A 21,041-nucleotide genomic window follows, 5' to 3' on the forward strand; every position below is an offset into this window, starting at 1 on the left:
CATATATGCGGTAAGATACACTGAGACGCTGTTATTTTAATTTAAATTTTTTGGTGTTTCAAAAGCCCAGTTTTAGTTCTTGTTTCTCTCTTTTTTATCGGCGGCATCGGACACTGACACAGAGCGCACTGATTAGCCTCGTCAGCTGCAGAAGTGCTTCTTACCGCTCGTTTCATCCGGCTCCGCCTCCTACTCACAAAACGGCGCTCGTCCACATGCCTGCCATCACATACATATACACTGTAAAGTTTATTTAAACTATTTTCAAGTTACGATGAGTTGCATTAAAAGGAGTGCTTCTGTGCATATCGTGTGCATCATAAGTGCAAAAGAGATTTCTGCGTTACCAGTGCTGCTTTACGAGACATTTTCAAACTGACATTCAAACAACGTTTATTTTCACAATCATGTTTATGTAGTATAGGCCATGTTTTCATGCTTTATACCGTTAAGATTCAGTTTTTAAGTTATTCCGGGGGTTTCTTATTATTATTTTTGCATGTTTTTCGAAGACTGTGTGTGAAAGCTCCTGCTGTCCTCATCACACACTCCTACTCCTCAGGTGACCAGTCATGTGAAGTACTACCTACACACATCTGCACTACCCAAGAGCTGCTAACTCCACACTGCACCTCTGCTACCTCTACCAGTCAGGCTCTAATGTAATGTCAGCATGTTCCCCTTAGGGACCAAAGACATTGGGACAGGGAGTGAAAAAGTAATTGCCCTTTTTTATTTTAGTTTTTTAAACACCTGTCACAAGAGCTGCATGAGTGTACCATACTGTCATTTACAATCAGGCTTTCCAAATGAGCAGGGTCTGTAATTTGTACAGAACTAGGTCCAAGACCAAATTAAAGCTAGCATAGGCTAGCTAGATTAATTGTATTAGCATAATACTAACCAGCATCTAATAATCTCTCAATGTTTGACAGCTGGACATGTGGTGTCCACCAACCCATTTGAACAGCTCAAAACCATCACACAAGATTGTCAAATGACCTACGCACTTATAGGACAAAAATAAACCTTAAACCCGTCGAGAAATGTCATTCAATCGAATCAAATCCTCCTAACTAAGTAATAGATGCACTTTGTTTTAGTTGCCGATTGATTGAATGCGTCCAGTTATTTGAAGCTGTTTCACTGTTCGCTAACTGCCAGGTGCAGAGAGAATCACCAGGGCGTCTTCTTGTTAATGTGCACATATTCAAGGGTTATGCTTTATTAGCAATAAATATCACTGTCATACAGCCTTTCCATTTCTGCTCAGCTTGTACTCATGGTGGACCTAATGTCCAGCATAAAACTATCTGTCCTTTAAAGAACAAAATGTCCTGCCACCCTTTTCTACATTGCTAAGATTGACACGGTGCAGTTGACTGACCTTACAGTCAAACCGACATGCTCTAACTCAGAACCGTTAACGTCTAAATATATCAGTCAATGCTAGCTTGCTGGGGCTGTTGGTTAGGATAGAGCGAGGCAGCCTGCAGAACTCAGTGCAAGCTTTCACACAGAATTTCTATGCCACACTGCAGGATTTAAAGACTGAGGCACATTCCAAATAATATAACAGATTCCAAGCAGGTCTTTACAGACTGTAACATGCTGCTGATGCCTGTATGCCTGCACTACATACAGATACCTACTGCTGAATTATGGTCAATTAATGACACACATTGCATCAGCTGTGGCCTGCTCTGGCAGTATATTAGACGTCTTACTGATGTAAAGAGATGGATAAGAGATGGATTGAGGATTGAATGGGTCAAAATATAGGACCAGCTTGGTTTATGTGTGGCTTTAGGCGTAGTTAACACAGCTTGATGTGCACATATATCCTGTGTATCAGGGTTTTTTTGACAGGCATATTTTACAGGTAGAAAATATCACTTTTTGGCCAGTGCCCGGGACATTAGCCATGTCCCTTTAGGAAAGAACTCCTAATATCAACCCGTTATGTGTATAAAAGACATCAGTCACAGAATCAACATCTTCCATTCAAACCTCTCCACCACCATGGGGAAAGACCAGAGACCTGTCAGGGGACATCAAGATTGTAGACCTGCACAAGGCTGGAATGGGTTACTGGTGTCCTTTATACACATAATGAGTTGATATTAGGAGTTCTTTCCTGAAGGGACACGACTAATTTGGGTCTGTGGGAGTCAAAATTCTTGCTGGTTTGTAGGGGATTAAATACTTATTTCATTCGTTTAAATTATATATAATTTAAATTAAAATGTTCTTTTTCTGGATTTTTGTTTATCTTCTTTCTCTTTGTTAAAATAAACCTACCATAACAATTCTAGACTGTTCATTTCTTTGTAAGGGGGTACATTTACAAAATCAGCAGGGGATTAAATAATTATGTCCCCCACCGTTTACCCACCCGTTTACACCTTTTAGACTTTGCATTGTCTCGCACCTGACTTTTCTTCAGACACAGCAAAAAAAAGAACCCGTAAATGCTAAAGGTGTATGTGGCTGCCATCACACCTTTAAGGCTCTCTTTATGGAACTATGCAAGATGCCAAACTGAACTGAGCATCTCTGCATTTCTGCAAACAACCACTGCCTTTTTGCTAATGATCGCTGCAGGAAAATGCGATTAGTTCCCATCGCACGCATCGGTGGAGAGATTAATGTGGGATTGGGGTAAAATCCAATTTCTGTTTAAGGCCATATAAGGAAATGTTGTCAGTCTGTCTATTGTTTTTAGCATTCTATTACCGTGAACCTGCTAATCTAGCTATCCGTGCTATGTGTCGTATGCACCATTCAGCAGCTATCATGCTCAATGCTCAGTCCAACTCAGTTCATTTGACAGGGAGGAAATATCTGAGGGGCTGCTTTGCCTAGGCAGAGACCAGCTATTGATTCAGGTGTGGACACTTTCCTATGGCCTACTGATGTTTAAACTGATGATATGGCACTCTAGAAGTATGTCCTTCATATGATATTCTCTGAATATTCTCTTACTCCAGGTACTCCATTCTATTTTGTTTCCATGTATTACCAGGTAGGAGAAGGATAATACTATTCCTCCAGGGATGGATGTTTGGTCACCCTTGATTACAGTCTTAAGATGAATTGTATTCTGGTGATTCTCACAACTCCTGGCAGTTACAAGGAAGGTAGAAATATGGTTCTGTGGATATCCATGGATATCTTGCAGAGTTCATCAGTACCAAGAGCGGGTACTAAAGTGAGAAAGTTCCAAGGACAGTTTCATGGATGACAGTAGGATTTGTTGAAAACTGATTGCAAATACTCTGATTTTATAAAAAGGTCTCAGTATGCATGCACATTTAAACAATAATGTATCCAGGTGATCCTCTCCGCACCTGACTGTTACTCAGTACACATTAAACCATACCTACAAATGTAACTACTATTAGGAAAACAGTTGCCAGTATTTTCATATTCAGGTTTGGCTTATGTTTTTTTGTTGTTGTTGTTTTTTTATTCTTTTTGCCAGCCATAAGGATATAAGAAAGCTGAAACAGGTACTTCTGTTTTTGTTTTTCATTTTAAACCATTTTAAGGGGTAGAAACTCCAAGCATGTTTGCTTTAAGCAAATGAAACCTGACTTATTGTCTGAGCCATAGAGCTTTTTTCACACTTTCACTCTTGCGGAGAGATATTTGAACTTTAAAAAAAAATGCTTTTTGCACTTTTCATGCTACTGTACACAAAGACAATCTTTTATAAAGCCCATTTGATGAAATGTCATGTTACATCAAACTTTGTTGGTCCAAATGTGGACATATCATAGTTTTGTACTGCACAGTCAGTTTCTATGCTCCATTTGAATACGGCTTGTCATCTCGTGTTTGACTCCAGAAAACTCCAGGGATGAAAAAAGAAATGTAACGAGATGCTGGGAATACTGCATCTGTCACTCACTGCCATGGCTCACTCGCTGATTCAGTCATGAATTGTGTTTTTTTTTTTTTTTGTTCTGCATAGTAAACACTGCATCTGCCACCATTTGCATAGCACGAATGCTTGAAACCTGCACAAAGCCAAACTGCTTTGCAGCACACTTTAAAACACTTGACAGAAAGGGCTCTGAGAAACATTTCTGGTATCACACTCTGCAATGTCCTCAGTGATCTCATGTTCATATTTGGAATTTGGAAATATATGCATCAACCAGGCCTTATATAAAAAAAAATGATAGAAATTATACCAAACTTTGACTAAATTACAAATGAAACACTAAAATTCAAATGCAGTTATTTGTATTTCAAATATATTTCCTTGCCATTTGCTCTGCTCGTGTCATTTTAAATCCTTACAATTAGATATAGGGCATTTAAAGGGTACAAAAGGTCCTTTTGCATTGAACAGCAGTTTTATTAGAAAACAAAAGAAATGTGTTAATGATGTTACAAAGACAATTTGCAAGAGGCAATGTAAAGGTTTTAACTCAAATGGTTTATTTTCATATAGTGATTTTGTGTACATGACATTGTACCCCTTGTTCAAGAACTATATATCTGAAGTATTCTGAGATCTGCCTGTAGCTCATTGCCCAGAATTGCCAGTTTTGTATCGATGGACAATCTGTTTTTGTACATTAGCTTTTCTCTCTTGTTCTCGGCCTGGATTATTTTCTAACCAAATAAACTGTTTAAAAATAACCAGTGCTACATTAGTCACCAACACATCATGATCCATGAGACCAGTATGAATATAAACATAAAAGGCACTGAAGTTTGCATTGCTCCCAACCTGCACATTTCATTTCACTGAAATGCCAGAATGTGTGTTAGGCACTGATACAGAAATGTATAATTGCATATAGACATAGACATATTTCCAGTTGTGCAATATTTAAGACTTCAATTATAGACGTTAGTGTTGTTACAGCAGTAATGCTTACACTAAAGAACATTTGATTCCCTTTTTTTTATCCTACAGTATATTACAAAAGTGAGTACACTCCTCACATTTCAGCCATTACCTTCTCAACGGACAATACTAGATATATATATTAGAGTAGTCCATGTGCAGATTGTATAGCAGTGCAGATTTACTGAAAATAACTCAACGTATAGCCATTATTGTAAAAAAAACTGGCAACAAAAGTGAGTACATGTCAAAACTGCGTCCAAATGTCAATGTTTTGTGTGAGCAGCATTGTTATTCAGCATTACCTTAATCCTCCTGAGCATGGAATTCACCAGAGCTGCACAGGTTGTTGCTGGGATCCTCTTTCACTCCTTCATAGTGATATTACAGAGCTGCTGGATGATGAAACATTGCACTTTTCCACCTTCCATTTGAGGATACCCCACAGGTGCTCAGTAGGGTGCAGGTCTGGAGACCTACTTAGCCACTCCATCACCTTCAGCTTCCTTCCGCAGTTTATATCTTGGTGGTGTGTTTGGGTCGTTTTCATTTTGTAAAACTGCCGTTTGGCCCATTTTTTAAAAGGAGGGCTTTATGTTCTGCTTCAGAATGTCACAGTACTTGTTGGAGTCCATGTTTCCCTTAATGAACAAAAGCCCCAAACGAGCATGATGCTACCACCACCATGCTCGACTGTAGGCACTCTTGGTACTTCTCACCAGGGCGACACCACACATGTTGGACACCATCTAAGCCAAACAAGTTTATCTTAGCCTCATCAGACCACAGGTTCCAGTAATTCATGCTCTTGGACAGGTTGTCTTTAGTAAACTGTTTGCGGGCTTTCCTGTGAGTCAGCTTCTCCTGGGACGAAGACCATGCACTGACAAGCTGACCTTCTGCTTCTGCAACCTCTAAAGCAATACTGGCAGCATTTGTGTCTGTTTTTTTTGAAGCAGCTTCTGCACCTGACACACAGCACGAGGACTCAACTTCTTTGAACGACCCTTGAGAGGCCTGTTCCGAGTGGAACCAATCTTGGAAAACCTCTGTATGACCCTGGCCACTACTAAATCTCAGTTTCAGGGTGTAGGCATCTTCTTATTCTCTATTCTTTTATTCTAATTCTTAAATTCTTACAAAACTTAAGTTTTTTGCCATGAAGTGCCATGTTGAACAGCCACTGGTCAGTATGAGAGAATTGTACTCAAAGTACCAAATTTTAACTGCTCTAATACAAGATATAAAAACTGTAAGGTCCTGTCAAGCAGACAAAAACATGAACATGATGAATAGCTTTGCATGGTACTCAGTTTTGTCACCAGCTATATAGACAATAATGGCTGTATGGTTCATTCTTTTCAGATGACAGTAAATTACAAATCCTCAGTGGTTCCTAATAGGTTTGTCAAATAAGACATTAAGTATACTTTCAAATATGCAGTGTTTAATTCATTTGAATCAAACCCTAAGGTGTGTTCATTTCCCACCAACAAAAGAATTAGGCCCTACACAGACCTCAGCTAACATTTTTTTGCTTTTTCAAGTTATTTCATTATGTGCAGTGTAAAACCAATTTAGATCAAACCAGTCAACAAACCCACAGGTTTTGCTCTGATTTGGACTCAAACAGTTTGAATGTTCACTGAAACTGCACAGTGAACAATAAGAACCTCATGTAGTGCAATTAATAAAGACATTTTAAAAATCTATATTAAATCTTTTAAATTAAGAAAGAACTTAAGTTTGTAACGTTCCGCAAGATAGGCTGTTCACTTCTATCAAATGTTACTAAATATAGGCTTTACCCATGTAACTTAGTGCATTAGGGGTCATATCACAGTATCTGTTTACAACATTATATATTTATATGACTGTAGCAGCTGTGCATTTATTAAATATCTGAGAAACTTCATTAAAAGGCTCACTCATAGCTTACATTTATTAAAACAGGACAGTGGTGCTTTAAAGTTTGTGGATTAAAAAAAAAAAAGAATTTCTGCATAATTACCAAAACGTTATCAGATATAAGTAGACAAAGAGAACCCAATTAAACAAATGATACAAAATAGTATACTCTGTCATTTTCTTAAAACAGGGTGTTCACTAATACCTGATAGTTATTTCAATCTGATGATCTGATCTGAAAAAAAAAAACCCTGCCATTTTACTCAAATTATTAAGGAAAATGGTTCAGTATTCTATATCGTGAAAAGAGATGTAAGCAAAGGTATGTGAACCTCAAGCATTAGCGGTTAATATAAAGTAATTCAAGTCAGGTGTTTTCACGCAGTGGGATGACGATCAGGTGTGAGCGTCCTGATTTTATTTAAAGAACATGCATTTATAAAAGTTAGATCTTCTCAACACGTTTGTGGATGTGTATTATTCAACTAAACGAAGCTGATGTATGAGAACCTCCGACAAAAAGGTTGTTGTTGCTCAACAGCCTGGAACATAGCCATCTTTAAATAGTTCTGACTTCATCAATGCGCTGTCAGACAGATTGTTTACAAATTAGGGAATTTAAGACCATTATTAACTTCTCTAAGAATAACTGATGTGTAATAGTCTGGAAGGTCACATAGGAACCCTGGTTCATTAAATTTCAATTTGTATAGCACTTTTAACAATGGACATTGTCTAAAAGCAGCTTTAAACAGATAATGCTGTAATAGAGAATGAATTAACTTTTAAGCAACTCAAGACTTCTCTCACATTAGCTTATATTAATGTTTCAAGTGCACCATCAGGCTGAAATACAATGGTGTACATGGAAGGCTATTGTAAATATATTATGTGAAAGGATGTGAGCAAAATTGAAGGTTTGATTTAAATAAAAAACGTAATGTTTAAAAATAAGAACGTGCTGCGTTCCAGCATTAGATCCAATTCCCATTCTTTAAACATATTTGTATTCTAATGCTTTGGGCCTGTTTTGCTGAATCTTGTCCAGGATGGCTTGCCATAATCAGTGGAATAATGAATTTTGACTTATACCAGCAAAATCTAAAGAAAAATGTCACAACATCTGTCTTTGACCTGACAATGACACGAATCATTCTACCAGAAGAATGATCTGAAGCAGCAAGTCATGTCAATGACAATATGGAATATATCAATATTCCAGCGTTGAACGTGTTCTTCGATGATTGTTTTAAAAATTCATCCAAGAGGAAGTACCTTCAAGACAATGCTGATCAACAGTCACTGAAAGGGTTTAGTGGAAGTAATGCTGCACACTTCTTATACTAAAATTAATGCTTTTTACAGATTATGTAATATCGAATTGCTGTCCTTAAAACAAATAACCAAGTATCCTATTCTATAGCATTCAAACTTTCAAGCACCACTCTACTTTTTTTTTTCCAGTATGCCAGTATATTAACACTATATTATATTCCCTTTATTCCAGTGCAGTGATATCACCCCTAGCACGTACTCAGAAATTCCTCCACATCCTTCTCCGTTTTTATCCTAGCAGGTTCTCTCATCTCTGTGTCTCCAGACTGGCTGGCTTGTAAACAGGTACATTCTGATCATGGAGCGAGGGAAGGCCCTTGATTGCATCGGCAGCCTTCTCTGCGAGCATGATGGTGGGGGCATTCAGATTGCCGCTGACCATACTGGGCATGATTGAGGCATCCACCACCCTGAGTCCCTGCAGGCCATAAACACGTGTCTCAGGGTCCACAACAGCCATTGGGTCGGTGTCTCGGCCCATCTTGCAGGTGCAGGACGGGTGATAGGCGCTGTCTGCTTTCTGCCGCACAAGCGCGTCAATCTCAGCATCGGAATGCACAGAGATGCCAGGCTGCAGCTCAACACCCCTGAATGGCTCGAAGGCTGGCTGGGCGAAGATTTCGCGTGACAGCTTCACACACTGCCGGAACTCCTGAACATCAATGTCTATGACACACAGAGAAAAACTAACATGAGGGAAAAGTCCATAAAAAAAGCCATGTTGTACACAAGCATTACATTTCATGTTCATTGTTCAAGTTTTGAGTTGAGAGGTAGGATGTTTTCTCATTTATATGTTCAGCCGTATTACAACGATTGGCGTCTGTGTGAAACACTAGCAGTGCCTTGAGAAAGTATTCACTTTCCTTGAACTTTTCCAGATTCTAAATTGTTATAACCTGAAATTCAAATGTCATGAATTGATTAAAAAAAAACATAATATTGTATACATTTTGCTAATTTTTTTAACAAATGAAGTATTAAATTTTGACTGTAAAATGCTGTAAAACCCCTAAGTTACAGCTGATGCCAAAGGTTTACATACACCATAAATACACCATAAAACCCCCTAAAACAACGATTCCCCACATTTCACCCTACCACACTTTCTTTTTCCACAATTTCATTTTTTTTCAGATTCAGCTAACAGATTTCTTAATTTTTTATTTTAAATATCGGAATATTTTTGGAGGCAGAATATTTTAAGTCGGATATTCCTTTAAACAGCATTTAAGGCGATTGATGTGATGTGAGATTGATGATTCCATGGGAAAAGCCAGGCAACTCAGCCAAAGTCCAATCTTTTTTTGATTTCTAATCAAAATACACAACACAATACACAACACAAACGTCTATACATGTAAACATTAAACTCCTGAGGGCACAAAAACACTGTAATGTTCAGAAAGGAGGCACAAGTTAACTACATTTCCATTCAAGAAAGCAATAACAGAACTCGTTTGTTAGGAGTTGGGAGCATGAGTTATTAAAGTATGTATGTCCAGCATGAAGAGACTACCATGGCCTGAAAGAGAGTCATGCAAGAAAGATGCTCCTTTAACTGAGACTGGAATAATAAGCCAGAGTAAAGTTGCAAGTGATTACCAGACTGAAGCCCTTACCGTTTGAACCAAATTTAAAGTGGAAGAAAAAAGGTGAGGCTTTAAAGTAAAAAAACACGATCCCAGGTGTAAAGCATGGTGATGGCAGCATAATGTTGTGGGTAAAAGGCAGCAGCCCACTTCACAAAACAGATGCCAATATTAGAATACTAATCTAGAAATACTAAAGCAACACCTCAAGACAGACAGAAATTTGACACGTTGTCACAACTGGGCCTTTCCACAGGAAAAAAATTCCAAGCATACATTCATATATAAAAGGTTGGCTCTAATCCAAACCCCAAACTCTGGACTGAACAGAAAAGGCAAGTCTGAGCAAGGGGGCCCACAAACCTGACTGAGTTCGGTTAGCAGGAACAAAATGTAAAAACTAGTATGTAAAAATGAAACATAGTAAATACCCTAACTGACAAAGTAAATAAAGGTTAACATGAAATATGTGAAGTTTTGAACATTTCAAGTATCTTTAGTCTGAATGTACAGGACAGCTTTATCAACAAAACTCACACAGATCTATACCATCAGATTTATTCTGTAATATTTTTAGTAAAAAGGGAAAGTTTATCAACATTTTCAAGTGAATGTCTCAAAATGTTTCTCAACTGATTCCATTTCACTTCTCTCAAATCAATAATATCTTACTGTACTTATGTAAAAAATTAAAAATCTCCAACACATACAGCAAATTTCATTTTAAATATAAAAAGTTCTTGCTCAGGTGGGCAAAAGTGATTCTGAAGAAAAAAGTTAAATATTTAACATTAAATGTCTGCATGAATGACTCGACTTCAAATGTCAATCGCATGTGTTGTGGATATACCAGTCCTCTATAGCAATAACCTTTGTTTCTTTTTAAATCAATTAAAACCTTTTAAACACTTGGACATTACAGTTCAGCCATTAGACCGGCATCAGTAAGTGAACGGTTCTGCTTTCTCTCTTTAAAATGTATACACAAATGGTATGATCATGTCAGGGATCTACAACAAGTCAAGTCAAGTCAAGAAGCTTTTATTGTCATTTCAACCATATATAGCTGACGCATTACACAGTGAAATGAGACAACGTTCATCCTGAGCCCTGGTGCTACATACAACAATCACAGAAAACACAGGGCTAAGGACTAGTAAGTGTCCTCGCCACATAAAGGGCATGTGTCCAACCTGGTGCAAACAGTGCGAAGACAAAACAAGACAACACAGGACAGTGCAAGACAACACAGGACAGTGCAAGACAAATACACAAAACACAAAATACAAAATAGCTCCGCCAGTCAATAGTATGCATCTGAATGGTAAATAACTATATAACAAATATTGGTAAAATATGGCCTTACCAGTTGAGAGGTATTTGGGTTCAATCAAAGGGTGGTCAAGCGGATTTCTGCTTTTTAGTTTTAACCAGCCAACACTCGTACTCCTCATTGGTCCGACATGTACCTGCAGGAAACAACTAAACTGCTAAGACTGTCAGATTTGAAATGAGTTAAAGCGGTATGACAAGGAAGCCTGGGGTTTTAACTGGTGAGCCACTTCAAAGGAGTTAAGTAGAGTCAATGCAGAAGCACTTGGGTTCATCAGCACCAGCTTTGGCAAACCATGTCGTCATGAAGTTTGTTTTGTACACAGGTGTATTATCATGCTAGAACAGGTTCAGGCGTCATGGTTCCAATGAGGGTAAAACAGCATAAATACATTCTAGACCAGGGGTGTTCAAACTTTTCCACCAAAGGGCCGGTGTTTAGATTTAGACAAACCTGTTTAGATTTTCATTGTCAGTGGTCTATCAGGTGTTGCCTTTGTTTGAATGAAATCCCACCCCCTTTCTAGAAATGATTGGACCCCTGTTCTAGGCAATTGTATGCTTCCAACTTTGTAGCACCAAATTTAGGGATATTCAGTGTGATATTCAGGTGTCCACAAATATTTGGCTATATATTGTATGTATAATAACATCTTATGCTTGACAAAATAACAACAAGCTTTTGAACAAAAAAAGTGTATCTCAAGTGATTTTCTTCATAAAATGAATGCGTGGACATATAAATAAAACATACAAAGCCAAAGCCAAGACAAAATATAACAGAAAGACATTTCTTTAACAATCTGCAGAGCTAAATGAAAACCCTGTACTCTAACCTGGTAAGCCTCGAGTTTGGGCATGGCACGGCCATGGTCGATAACCTGGGATGGCAGGAAGTGGAACTGGATGTCGGGATGAGTGACACCAGGGCGACTGCGAATAAAACCACCACTCTCCAGATGAGCTGTAGCACCGGAACCTGTCAGATGGATCAGAATCAAAAGACAATCTCATACTTTTGTAACACTAAGCATTTGTTTTTTTTAACAGATGAAAAGAAGCCACATACTGTATATTTATGTCAGGTATTATGATATTTATAAAATGATTTCCAGTAGACATCGACGAACAAATTCAGCTTTCGTCATGCTTGTTATTAAGGTGAAAAAAAAAACAAATTCTTGTGATGGAGATATTGTTGATGGTGTCAATACTTTTTTACCTATTAATAATATTTTCCAACGACTGTGACTGGTTGTATTTGCCAAAATATAAGCAAACTAGTATTGGTTTAAATTGCTGCAACCACTGACCAGACTGTTACTATAAATCTTAGGGTAAATGGTAGTTTAGTGTTTAAGGCATTAGGATCTCTTAGTCATGAGTTCAAATCCCTAACCAAGGCCCTTAACCCCATAGCTGTTCAATTGTATGAATGAGAAAAATGTAGGTTTCTCTGGGTGTCAAAATGCCATTTATGTAAATGCTGTACAGTTCTCGCACTTTCATTAGTAAATGTCCCATGAGCTTGCTTTCCATCCGCTTGCTCACGCCCACATAAAAGTAAATGCTTCGTGCTTGCGCAACTTCGATGATCAAATAAACTCAAATGATCTGCTTGTTTAATATTTGAAAGAATTAGTCATTAACAGTGACTTGTGTACATGTAGATTGTTCTCTAAACTTTCTTTGTTTGTGCATTTGCATTATACTTTGCCATGAAACATTACTATAACTAAATGACACACTAAGGGCCAGGCATCTTGGTGTTTGACCTTCTGTGTGTGTGAAAACTGGATATGGGCTTTTTTTGGTCTCCTACCTGTGAAGCGCAGTAGCCACTCCAAGCCGATCTTAGCCATTTGGAATGGTTTCTGAGCTTTGTACAGAGTGATAGGCTTAATGCACTTTTGTTGGATATACAGCTCCAAATGGTCTTGGAGATTGCTTCCCACACCTACACATACACACAGTTAGTAGACATGAAAAAAAGCCATGTGTAGTGGCAAGACATTGCTGTAAAAATAAATATGATTTCGCTTTATTGCATCTAGCACTCTCATATAGCCTCTTTTCACCTAATCATTAACACAGCAAGCATGTAGAATAAGGTCTTTTTGCGCGCCACCAAAAACTAAATTACAGTGGTATTTACAACACCTAGATCACTAAGATAAGTAAGTGTCTTTAAGAAAGATGACTCTCAAGAATGGTCAAAGTACAGACCGTTAAAAACCTCTTTTATATCAAATGCATTACATAATATATATATAAAGATGACCTGGGAGATGTTGCACGACGGGGATTTCCAATTTGCGCAAATCGTCAGCATTTCCAACCCCGGACAACATAAGCAGCTGCGGCGAGTTAATGGCACCACCACTGACAATGACCTCCTTATCAGCAAATACCTAAAACAATAGTAAAAATTTCCTCTGATAAAGAAGTGCATATATTTATTTAAGATCTGTAAGCAGTTCATTAGTATTCAAATAAACTAAAAAAAGCTATGTAAGAAGGTTAATATGCCTATTGAAAGAAACCTTTCAGAGGAAATAAGCATATCAAGCTGATCACTGGTGAGACTGACAAAACCCACAGTGCAAGCAAAGATAGAAGTGTGTTTAGGTGGAATTTTGATTAACTTCAGATAAACAGAAAAATAGGTCATGACTGCACCTGAGGGCTTCTCGAATACTAAGCAGTTATAGCATTCAAAAGGTTAAGATCATCCAGAGAAAATGAAAGAAATAAATGTCTATGTGATGGAATGTCCTATTCTTGGCATTGTTGCTGTGGTTCCCTGTTTTTATACAGTTGATTGCCTTTCTGGTGAGTCATGGAACATCTAATATTGTGCCAATTCTTTTATAGCCCTTTCCTGATCTATACTTTTGTTAAACTGAGATCCTGGAAATGACAAGAATCTGAAAAAACAAAGCAAAATCGCTTCAGAAACAGGTGTGATAATTACATTTGAACATGATACGTTGAACATTACATGACATGCCAATATGGAGAACAATTGCAGGCCAAATAATAAAATGATTTGTACACTTGTGCAAACACGATCTAACAGGATTTATCTTGGCTTCACTTTTTATATCACAAAAAAACTGATATTTTAACAGAGGTATGTAGACTTCTATATCATTTGTACATGTAAATTGTAATTGTAATATTGAAAAGATATCAAATGTGCTGTTCAGTTATTCTTTTATATACACCATGCTGGACTTTCTTAATCTTTTAGGTTTTGCAGTAACAAAATGTTTACATATTCCAGCCAGCATTTTTGGACAGACACACTGTTTCTATAATCTTGATACCTGGACCTCTTCCCTACCTTCTTTGTCTGACCATTCTGTTGGTACTCCACTCCCACTGCTCGAGTCCCATCAAAAAGAATCCGTGTAGTCAGACATCTGACTTCTGCCTTCAGGTTGTGTCTGGACAGAGCAGGCCACAAGTATGCACTTGCTGTGCTCCATCTTTTGCCTAAAGCAAGGGCGAAAGGTCAGATTCAAGATGGAAGAGAAAAAATAAATAAGATCAGGAGGGAAAGTAATTGGCAAATCCTGTGTTGACAGTAAAAATCACCAAAATAAGTATAATAAGCCCCAGCACCCCTTGGGGAATTCAAAGGTTTGGAGACTTAACAGTAGCTGGAAATAACAGTCTGTGCATGAACAAGGCTCCAACTGCCATACTGTACCCTTGCAAATGGCCACATTACATGACATTACTAAATCATGTTAAGCACAGACCATTTGTACAGTCAAAGCTATACTTTGTGTAGTATAGTACAAAGTATATATACAATGATATAAACAGTATTAATGTATTTAGCGTAAAGGGAACTCCATTATTATTACAATTATAGCTTTGGACCACTGACCCAGTCATAACAGTTCATGAGGAAAAACAGTCAATGGTAGAAACTTCTTCAGAGGTTAGAACATAATGTCAGTTGGAGCTTTTAAGGGCACTTGAAAAACATCTAAAACATTCCTTTTTTTAGCATTATCAAGTCTGAATTCTGAAAGTCCAAAGTGTCTTCTTTCTAAAGATATCTAAATTGTGAATGTAGCACACTTTTTTCAGGAACTGTTAAATTTAGGTAGGTCATTTTCAGCTGTGAGTCCAAAAAGTGGGGGTGCATGCTAACAAGTTAAACATTAAGCAGATTTGTCCAATGGACCAAAAAGATTGTTTAACGACACATTTAATATCATTCACACTGAATATTTCGACTTACAATTATAAGGACTAATAAACTATACACTCTTTTATACTTTATGACCTCTTTATCTCTGTAAAGCTGCTTTGAGACAATGTCCATTGTTATTTTATATTTAGAAAATTAATATATATACATATAAAAAACAACCTTTGTAAATGGTCATATCCATCCAGCCAAAACCTTCCTGCTGATACCCATTCATGTCGTCGGTGAAGGGGTAACCAGCCTGTTGAGCAGCCTCGATAAATGCATGGTGAAGAGGGTGATCAGTTTTGCCTCTAGAAACGTGCAAGGGTCCACTGCCACCCCGGTATTGATCCGCTCCCAATTCATGGTTCTGGGCTTTCCTGAAGTATGGAAGACAATGCTCATAGTCCCAGCCCTCAGCACCTTCGGTGTGCCAGCGGTTGTAGTCCTCAGCATGCCCACGAATATAGACCATGGCATTGATTGAAGATGAGCCTCCCCAGACACGACCGCGAGGCCAGTACATGATCCGGCCATCCATTCCTGCTTGTGGCAGTGTGTGGTAGAACCAGTTGTACTTGTCATTGCAGAGGTTGTAGGTCAATGCTGCTGGCATGTGTATCTTCCATGACAGGCGGGTACACCCAAGAAGCAAGTCCTTGGGCCCTGCCTCCAAAAGGAGTACAGACTCAGATGGGTTCTCTGATAAGCGGTTGGCCAGCACGCATCCTGCAGAACCTGCCCCCACGATCACATAACTGAAGGATGGAGTTCTCTGAACAGACGAAGTGGTGCTGTACCGGGAAGCTGGATAGCGTTGAGAATATGCAAAGGCTGCCTTTCTGGCAAGTCCTAAAGCCAGCCAACCAGAAAAGGGGGGGCGCACCATTATATAAACAGTTTAGAGAACTCTACAGCCAAAGCACGTAGAGAGAGATTTTATTTCCAAGCACTTTAGGAGCTCTCAATCTGCAAAGTCCCCAAGTGTGTCCACACCTTTAAATAGTTCTGAAAAGAAATGATTTTATGTCAGAATTTAATACAACTTAATACCCTCCATTGTGACTTTTTTTTTGTAAAAATGGCTTCCTGGCTGCAATGGTTCTAAAGCCTTTACCCAGAGAACTGGCCAGTCAGAAATATACCATTGACAAGTTAGACACCAGTCAATCACAGGCCATCACAAACATACACAACTTCATATATGATTTCTGAGTAAACCAATGTACCTGGTGGAAACCCACACAGGAAAAAAGTGGAGAGATTTAGCAAATGCTTTGGGTTATTCTTCTTAAAACAGTAAAACCCCACCTCACTGGTAATATATTTGTACTGAATACATGGCAGACAAATGTTTTAGCATCATAAAACATATATTGTAATAAAAAGCTAAATCAGACTATACAAAATGTGGTTTGTCTACCTTCATTTCATAAGTTTATTGTTTATTATAGCTAAATATAAAGGTTTGGGTACATTTCCAATTAGCAAAAAGAAACTGGAAATCTAGAGAACTGAAAAAGCATAGGCATTTTTCTGAATCTTTTTTCCTGAAACATTGTATAAATTCAAGCTTCACAAAATGAGGATTGGGAAAGCATAACCAGGAAACCCTAACCGGAGGGGTCACAGTAATGCAAATCATAACCCATCGTTATGAAAATTATTACTGTTATGATTGAGCTCGTGGCTGGTTTCACTAGTTTCTGAACCGAATGGATTTACATGATAAGATTAGATTCAACTTTGCCACTGTGCAGTAAAAGTACAGCGACTGTGCAATGCTGTGTGTTACGATTCAATCAGAAGTGCAAATAGCAATATACATAGAATATTATGTTCTATATAAAAGTGTAGGTATAAGGTAATTAATAAAGACCAACTAAAAGCAAATGACACAGTGTGCAAATATAGAAGTGATTTATGCAGAGAAATGAGGCAAAAATGCCCAGTGACCATCAGGTGACTATAAAGAGATTACATAGTAATTATACAGGAATGTGCAAAGAGGCAAGGTCGAGAATGAGCTATGCAGCAAAAACCCTGATCATGCAAATGACAAGGACAAGTGGTATTAATAGTGCAAACAGCATTAGTATTGTGCAGTACAGTTGTTTTTTCAAATGGGTCAGAGTGGTGATGTAAAATTCAGTGTCTGACTTCAGGATAGGGTCGTTACGGTCATGTACACTTTAGCATTTAAGTTCAGAGTTGACAGCTGATGAAAAGAAACTGTTCTTGAGCCTGCTAGTGCAACAGCAAAGACTCCTGTAGCATTGAACAGATAATAGAGGAGTAAACAGATCATGGTTAGGAAAAGAGGGGTCTTTCATTATACTACTTACTCTCAATAGGCAGCATTTGCAATGGCTGTCTTTGGAAAGTAGCTGGACACCAGTGATGTATCTGGAAGGTTTAGCTACCCATTATAGGCCTTCTGATGTGAGACAGTGCTGTTACTCTACCACACGGTGATGCAGTTTGTTTAGATGCTTTTACTAGGATGCTTTTTCTGATTCATATCAATTACTGTACATCAACTAGGATCTTTTAGCCATAACATTCTTGCACCAAATCAAATCATGAGCATATTATTTAACTAATAGGATTATGGTCATGAACGGATATTCAGCACATATTCAGAAATGAGCAAAGCATGGATGGAAAAGATGAGATGCATATACAGTGGTCCCCCGAAACTCCATCCGCGGATTATGACCCACCCAGCAGCCCCTATGGTACCTTAGTGAATTTATCTAGACATTGTCACTTTATAAATGTAATAGTGTACACTATTTGACCAAATACATAGTTTAAAATGTTATTCCTAACGTTCCTGAACGTTCTGTCCCGCTGCGGATTTCCGCAAATTTTAAGATAATCCGCAACTTGCTGTTAGAACCCACAGATTTTCCGAGCTGCGAGTTCTGAACCACGAATTATTTGGGATTGACTGTACCCACTGAAACTATAAAACTGAATTTATAAAGCATGTATTGTAAAACTTCATTGTAACTTCATGTGTATCTGTTAACTTGTTATAACCAAACAAGTAGAATGTACCACAAATATCACTGAAACCAGACATAACATTTGGAAGACGCTTTTATCCAGAGCGACTTACATTTGTCTCATTCATACAACTGAGCTGTGAAGTACCTAAGTGCCTTGTGCAGGGTCCCAGGAGTGGGAACTTGGTAAGACTGCCATTATGTTCTGGGCCAAAGACCAATGACTTCACCACTAAGCTACTGTACCACTCAGCCCACTAAAACACCTCCCTAAAACTGTATCAGTCTTCCTTGTGCCATCAAATCAGCTCTGACTCCTCACCATGTAATTCACCATGCCAGCTTTTTTTATTAGTCCAGTTCTTATGTTCACATGCCCATTCTAGATGGCAGTGGGCAAAGGTTAGCATGGGAACTCTGCCTGTTGGGCAGATAAAGCTAGCTGTGATGCAATGAAACATCTCTATCATTGCCAACATCGACATCCTTTAGGAATCAATTCAATGACTTGTTCATGAAAGACCTATGGACACTGACCATAAATTCAAATGTGCATTTTGAACATTTTATTCCAAATTTAGTGCCGATATGCTCTAATAAGAACCTCCACTCTTCTAGGAAGATGTTCCATTAGATTGATTGTGGCGATTTTACTCATTCTGACACAAGTCAGGTTGAGGAGAATGAGAAAGCCTGGGATACATTTCATTCCAAATTGGTTTTGAGGTCAGAGCTCTATAGATCATTTCAAGGATGCAAACAATAACAAACATGTTGTGGTGATAATACGCATGTTTGGTCTTATAGTATTTCCGGTGAAGCTGTTTTTAAAGCACGACACTGACAAAACAATATGACTAACTTTTTAAGTTTAGCTAAAACAGAACAGTTAAGATATTTATAAAAGCTAAAAATAGATGATAACATGGAATTACCGTACACCTTAAATCAGGCATTGAGGACGTGTACATCCGGTTGAGACCATTGAGAGAGAAGCAGTAAAGAATGATTAGAGTCTGGATGCCTACAATTGCTTTATTATCGGAAACATTCAATCCTATAATGTGAATGATGTTTAGCTTGTGTTTGAGGATTGGAGCGTAAAAACGCTGTTAAAAATGTCTGCTGTTTAGGTCGTTGCTATGGTAATTGGAAAGGTTATTAGTGCACGTTGCACTTATATGTCGGGGTAAATCTGTACGTCTACGCTAATAATAAATCACTGAACTCTATTAAATTGGCGAGAGTTACATTTCATGTTATAAATAATGTATCAGATCTTTAAATAAGATCTTGAGAGAACAGTGATTTGGAATCTCGGGAAAGAGAAGAAAAGTTTGTGCAGGAGTTGTAAGAGTGTATAGAGAGATGCATGGTTTAATCCGCTGTGGTTAATGAATGAGTTTCACCTCCAGATGTTCAATAACCCGAGCTGCAGTGGTGATCAGCAAAAAGCCACGAAACCATCAGAAAAAAAGAAAACCACGCTGCAAAATTAATTGTTGTGTGAACTATTTGCTGTAGCTTGCATTACTCCAGTGTTTAAAGATTTATGATCACACTCTTGATGTCACCCAAATGAGGATGGGTTCCCCTTGAGTCTGGTTCCTCTCAAGGTTTCTTCCTCATAACATCTAAGGGTGTTTCTCCTAGCCACAGTAGCCATGGCTGCTCATCAGGGATAAATACACAACGTATACCTTGACTGTTGATTTCTGTAAAGCTGCTTTGAGACAATGTCTGTTGTGAAAAGCGCTATAGAAATAAACTTGACTTGACTATACATTTGTGAGCCTCAAACACATACTGTACAGCTGAAAGGGTCAGGTGTCCCAATACCTTCGTTCATATGATCACAGTCATACGATTCAATCTAAAACTTTTGACTGGGTTTGACCTTAATCCATTCCCTTTGGTCATTTGTATGAGATAATATCCAGTGAAGCAATCCGTGATCAATAGATAACAGCTTTATCTCAGGCTTTTTAGTCTGGAACAGGGTTTATGTAAGTTCGTTGCAGTCTGCTTTAGTGTTAAAAAAAATACACAGGAAAGAATGAGTCTGAAAGCACAAACTAAAGAAAATGTTTAGGGGAATATATTTAAAGCGAAATGAATGGACCTTTTTTTTTTTCTTTTTTTTTTTCGGACGCAAATGGTCATGAATGGGATACACTGGCCTGCTGGTTTAACCGCTTACTGAATCATTCCTAAACACTGTTTTTAGGGCTTAAAAGCAAAACAACTACAATACAGACCCTGGAGTGTCTTTTCGCGTTAGGATTTTTATTATTTATTTATTTTTTTGTTAACATTTGTTGCAACTTCAGATTCGAAACCTGACCAAACCCAAGCAACCGACCAAGAAAACCCGGACAAACCCAGAGCTCACTGTTATACTTTACTTCGGACTACTTTGTTTACACTGTCAACAAAAATAAATATATACACCGCATCATATCCGAAATCACAATTTCTTACAAACAAAAAAAGCAGGCAAAAAAAATCACACAAACTGAACACTCACCGACCACTCCGAGCACACCAACTACTTGTGGTATGTAATACGGTATGTTGGTCAGAGTGGGCGGAGTCGATGGGCAACATACACACCGAGCTCTGTATGGCCTCCACCTGTCAAACACACACTGACTGTCTGTCTGGATCACTGACTGTTACTGGATTTTTAAAAAAGTGTAAGAAGAAAATAATCTTAAGATGATGATGATGAATGGATGAGCTTTTCAAAAGTGCATGCATGCCAACTAAAAATAAAATCTCATTCAAAA

The 21,041-nt window shown here is 38.1% G+C and overlaps 1 protein-coding gene across 1 annotated transcript; it reads right to left on the minus strand.

Annotated features, from left to right (window-relative positions):
• Positions 1-3,542: 3,542 nt before the first annotated feature.
• On the minus strand, positions 3,543-20,869 carry chdh (choline dehydrogenase). The gene is made up of 8 exons (XM_046871211.1): positions 20,780-20,869; positions 15,422-16,249; positions 14,378-14,529; positions 13,313-13,442; positions 12,854-12,988; positions 11,868-12,010; positions 11,066-11,168; positions 3,543-8,773 (listed from the first exon to the last, which is right to left on the minus strand). Exons 2-8 carry the CDS (start codon positions 16,128-16,130, stop codon positions 8,355-8,357), a joined length of 1,791 nt encoding a protein of 596 aa, XP_046727167.1. The 5' UTR covers positions 16,131-16,249; positions 20,780-20,869; the 3' UTR covers positions 3,543-8,354.
• Between the last annotated feature and the right edge of the window lie 172 nt (positions 20,870-21,041).

This window comes from Silurus meridionalis, chromosome 17 (assembly GCF_014805685.1).
Source record: "Silurus meridionalis isolate SWU-2019-XX chromosome 17, ASM1480568v1, whole genome shotgun sequence".
NCBI classification, from domain to species: domain Eukaryota; kingdom Metazoa; phylum Chordata; class Actinopteri; order Siluriformes; family Siluridae; genus Silurus; species Silurus meridionalis.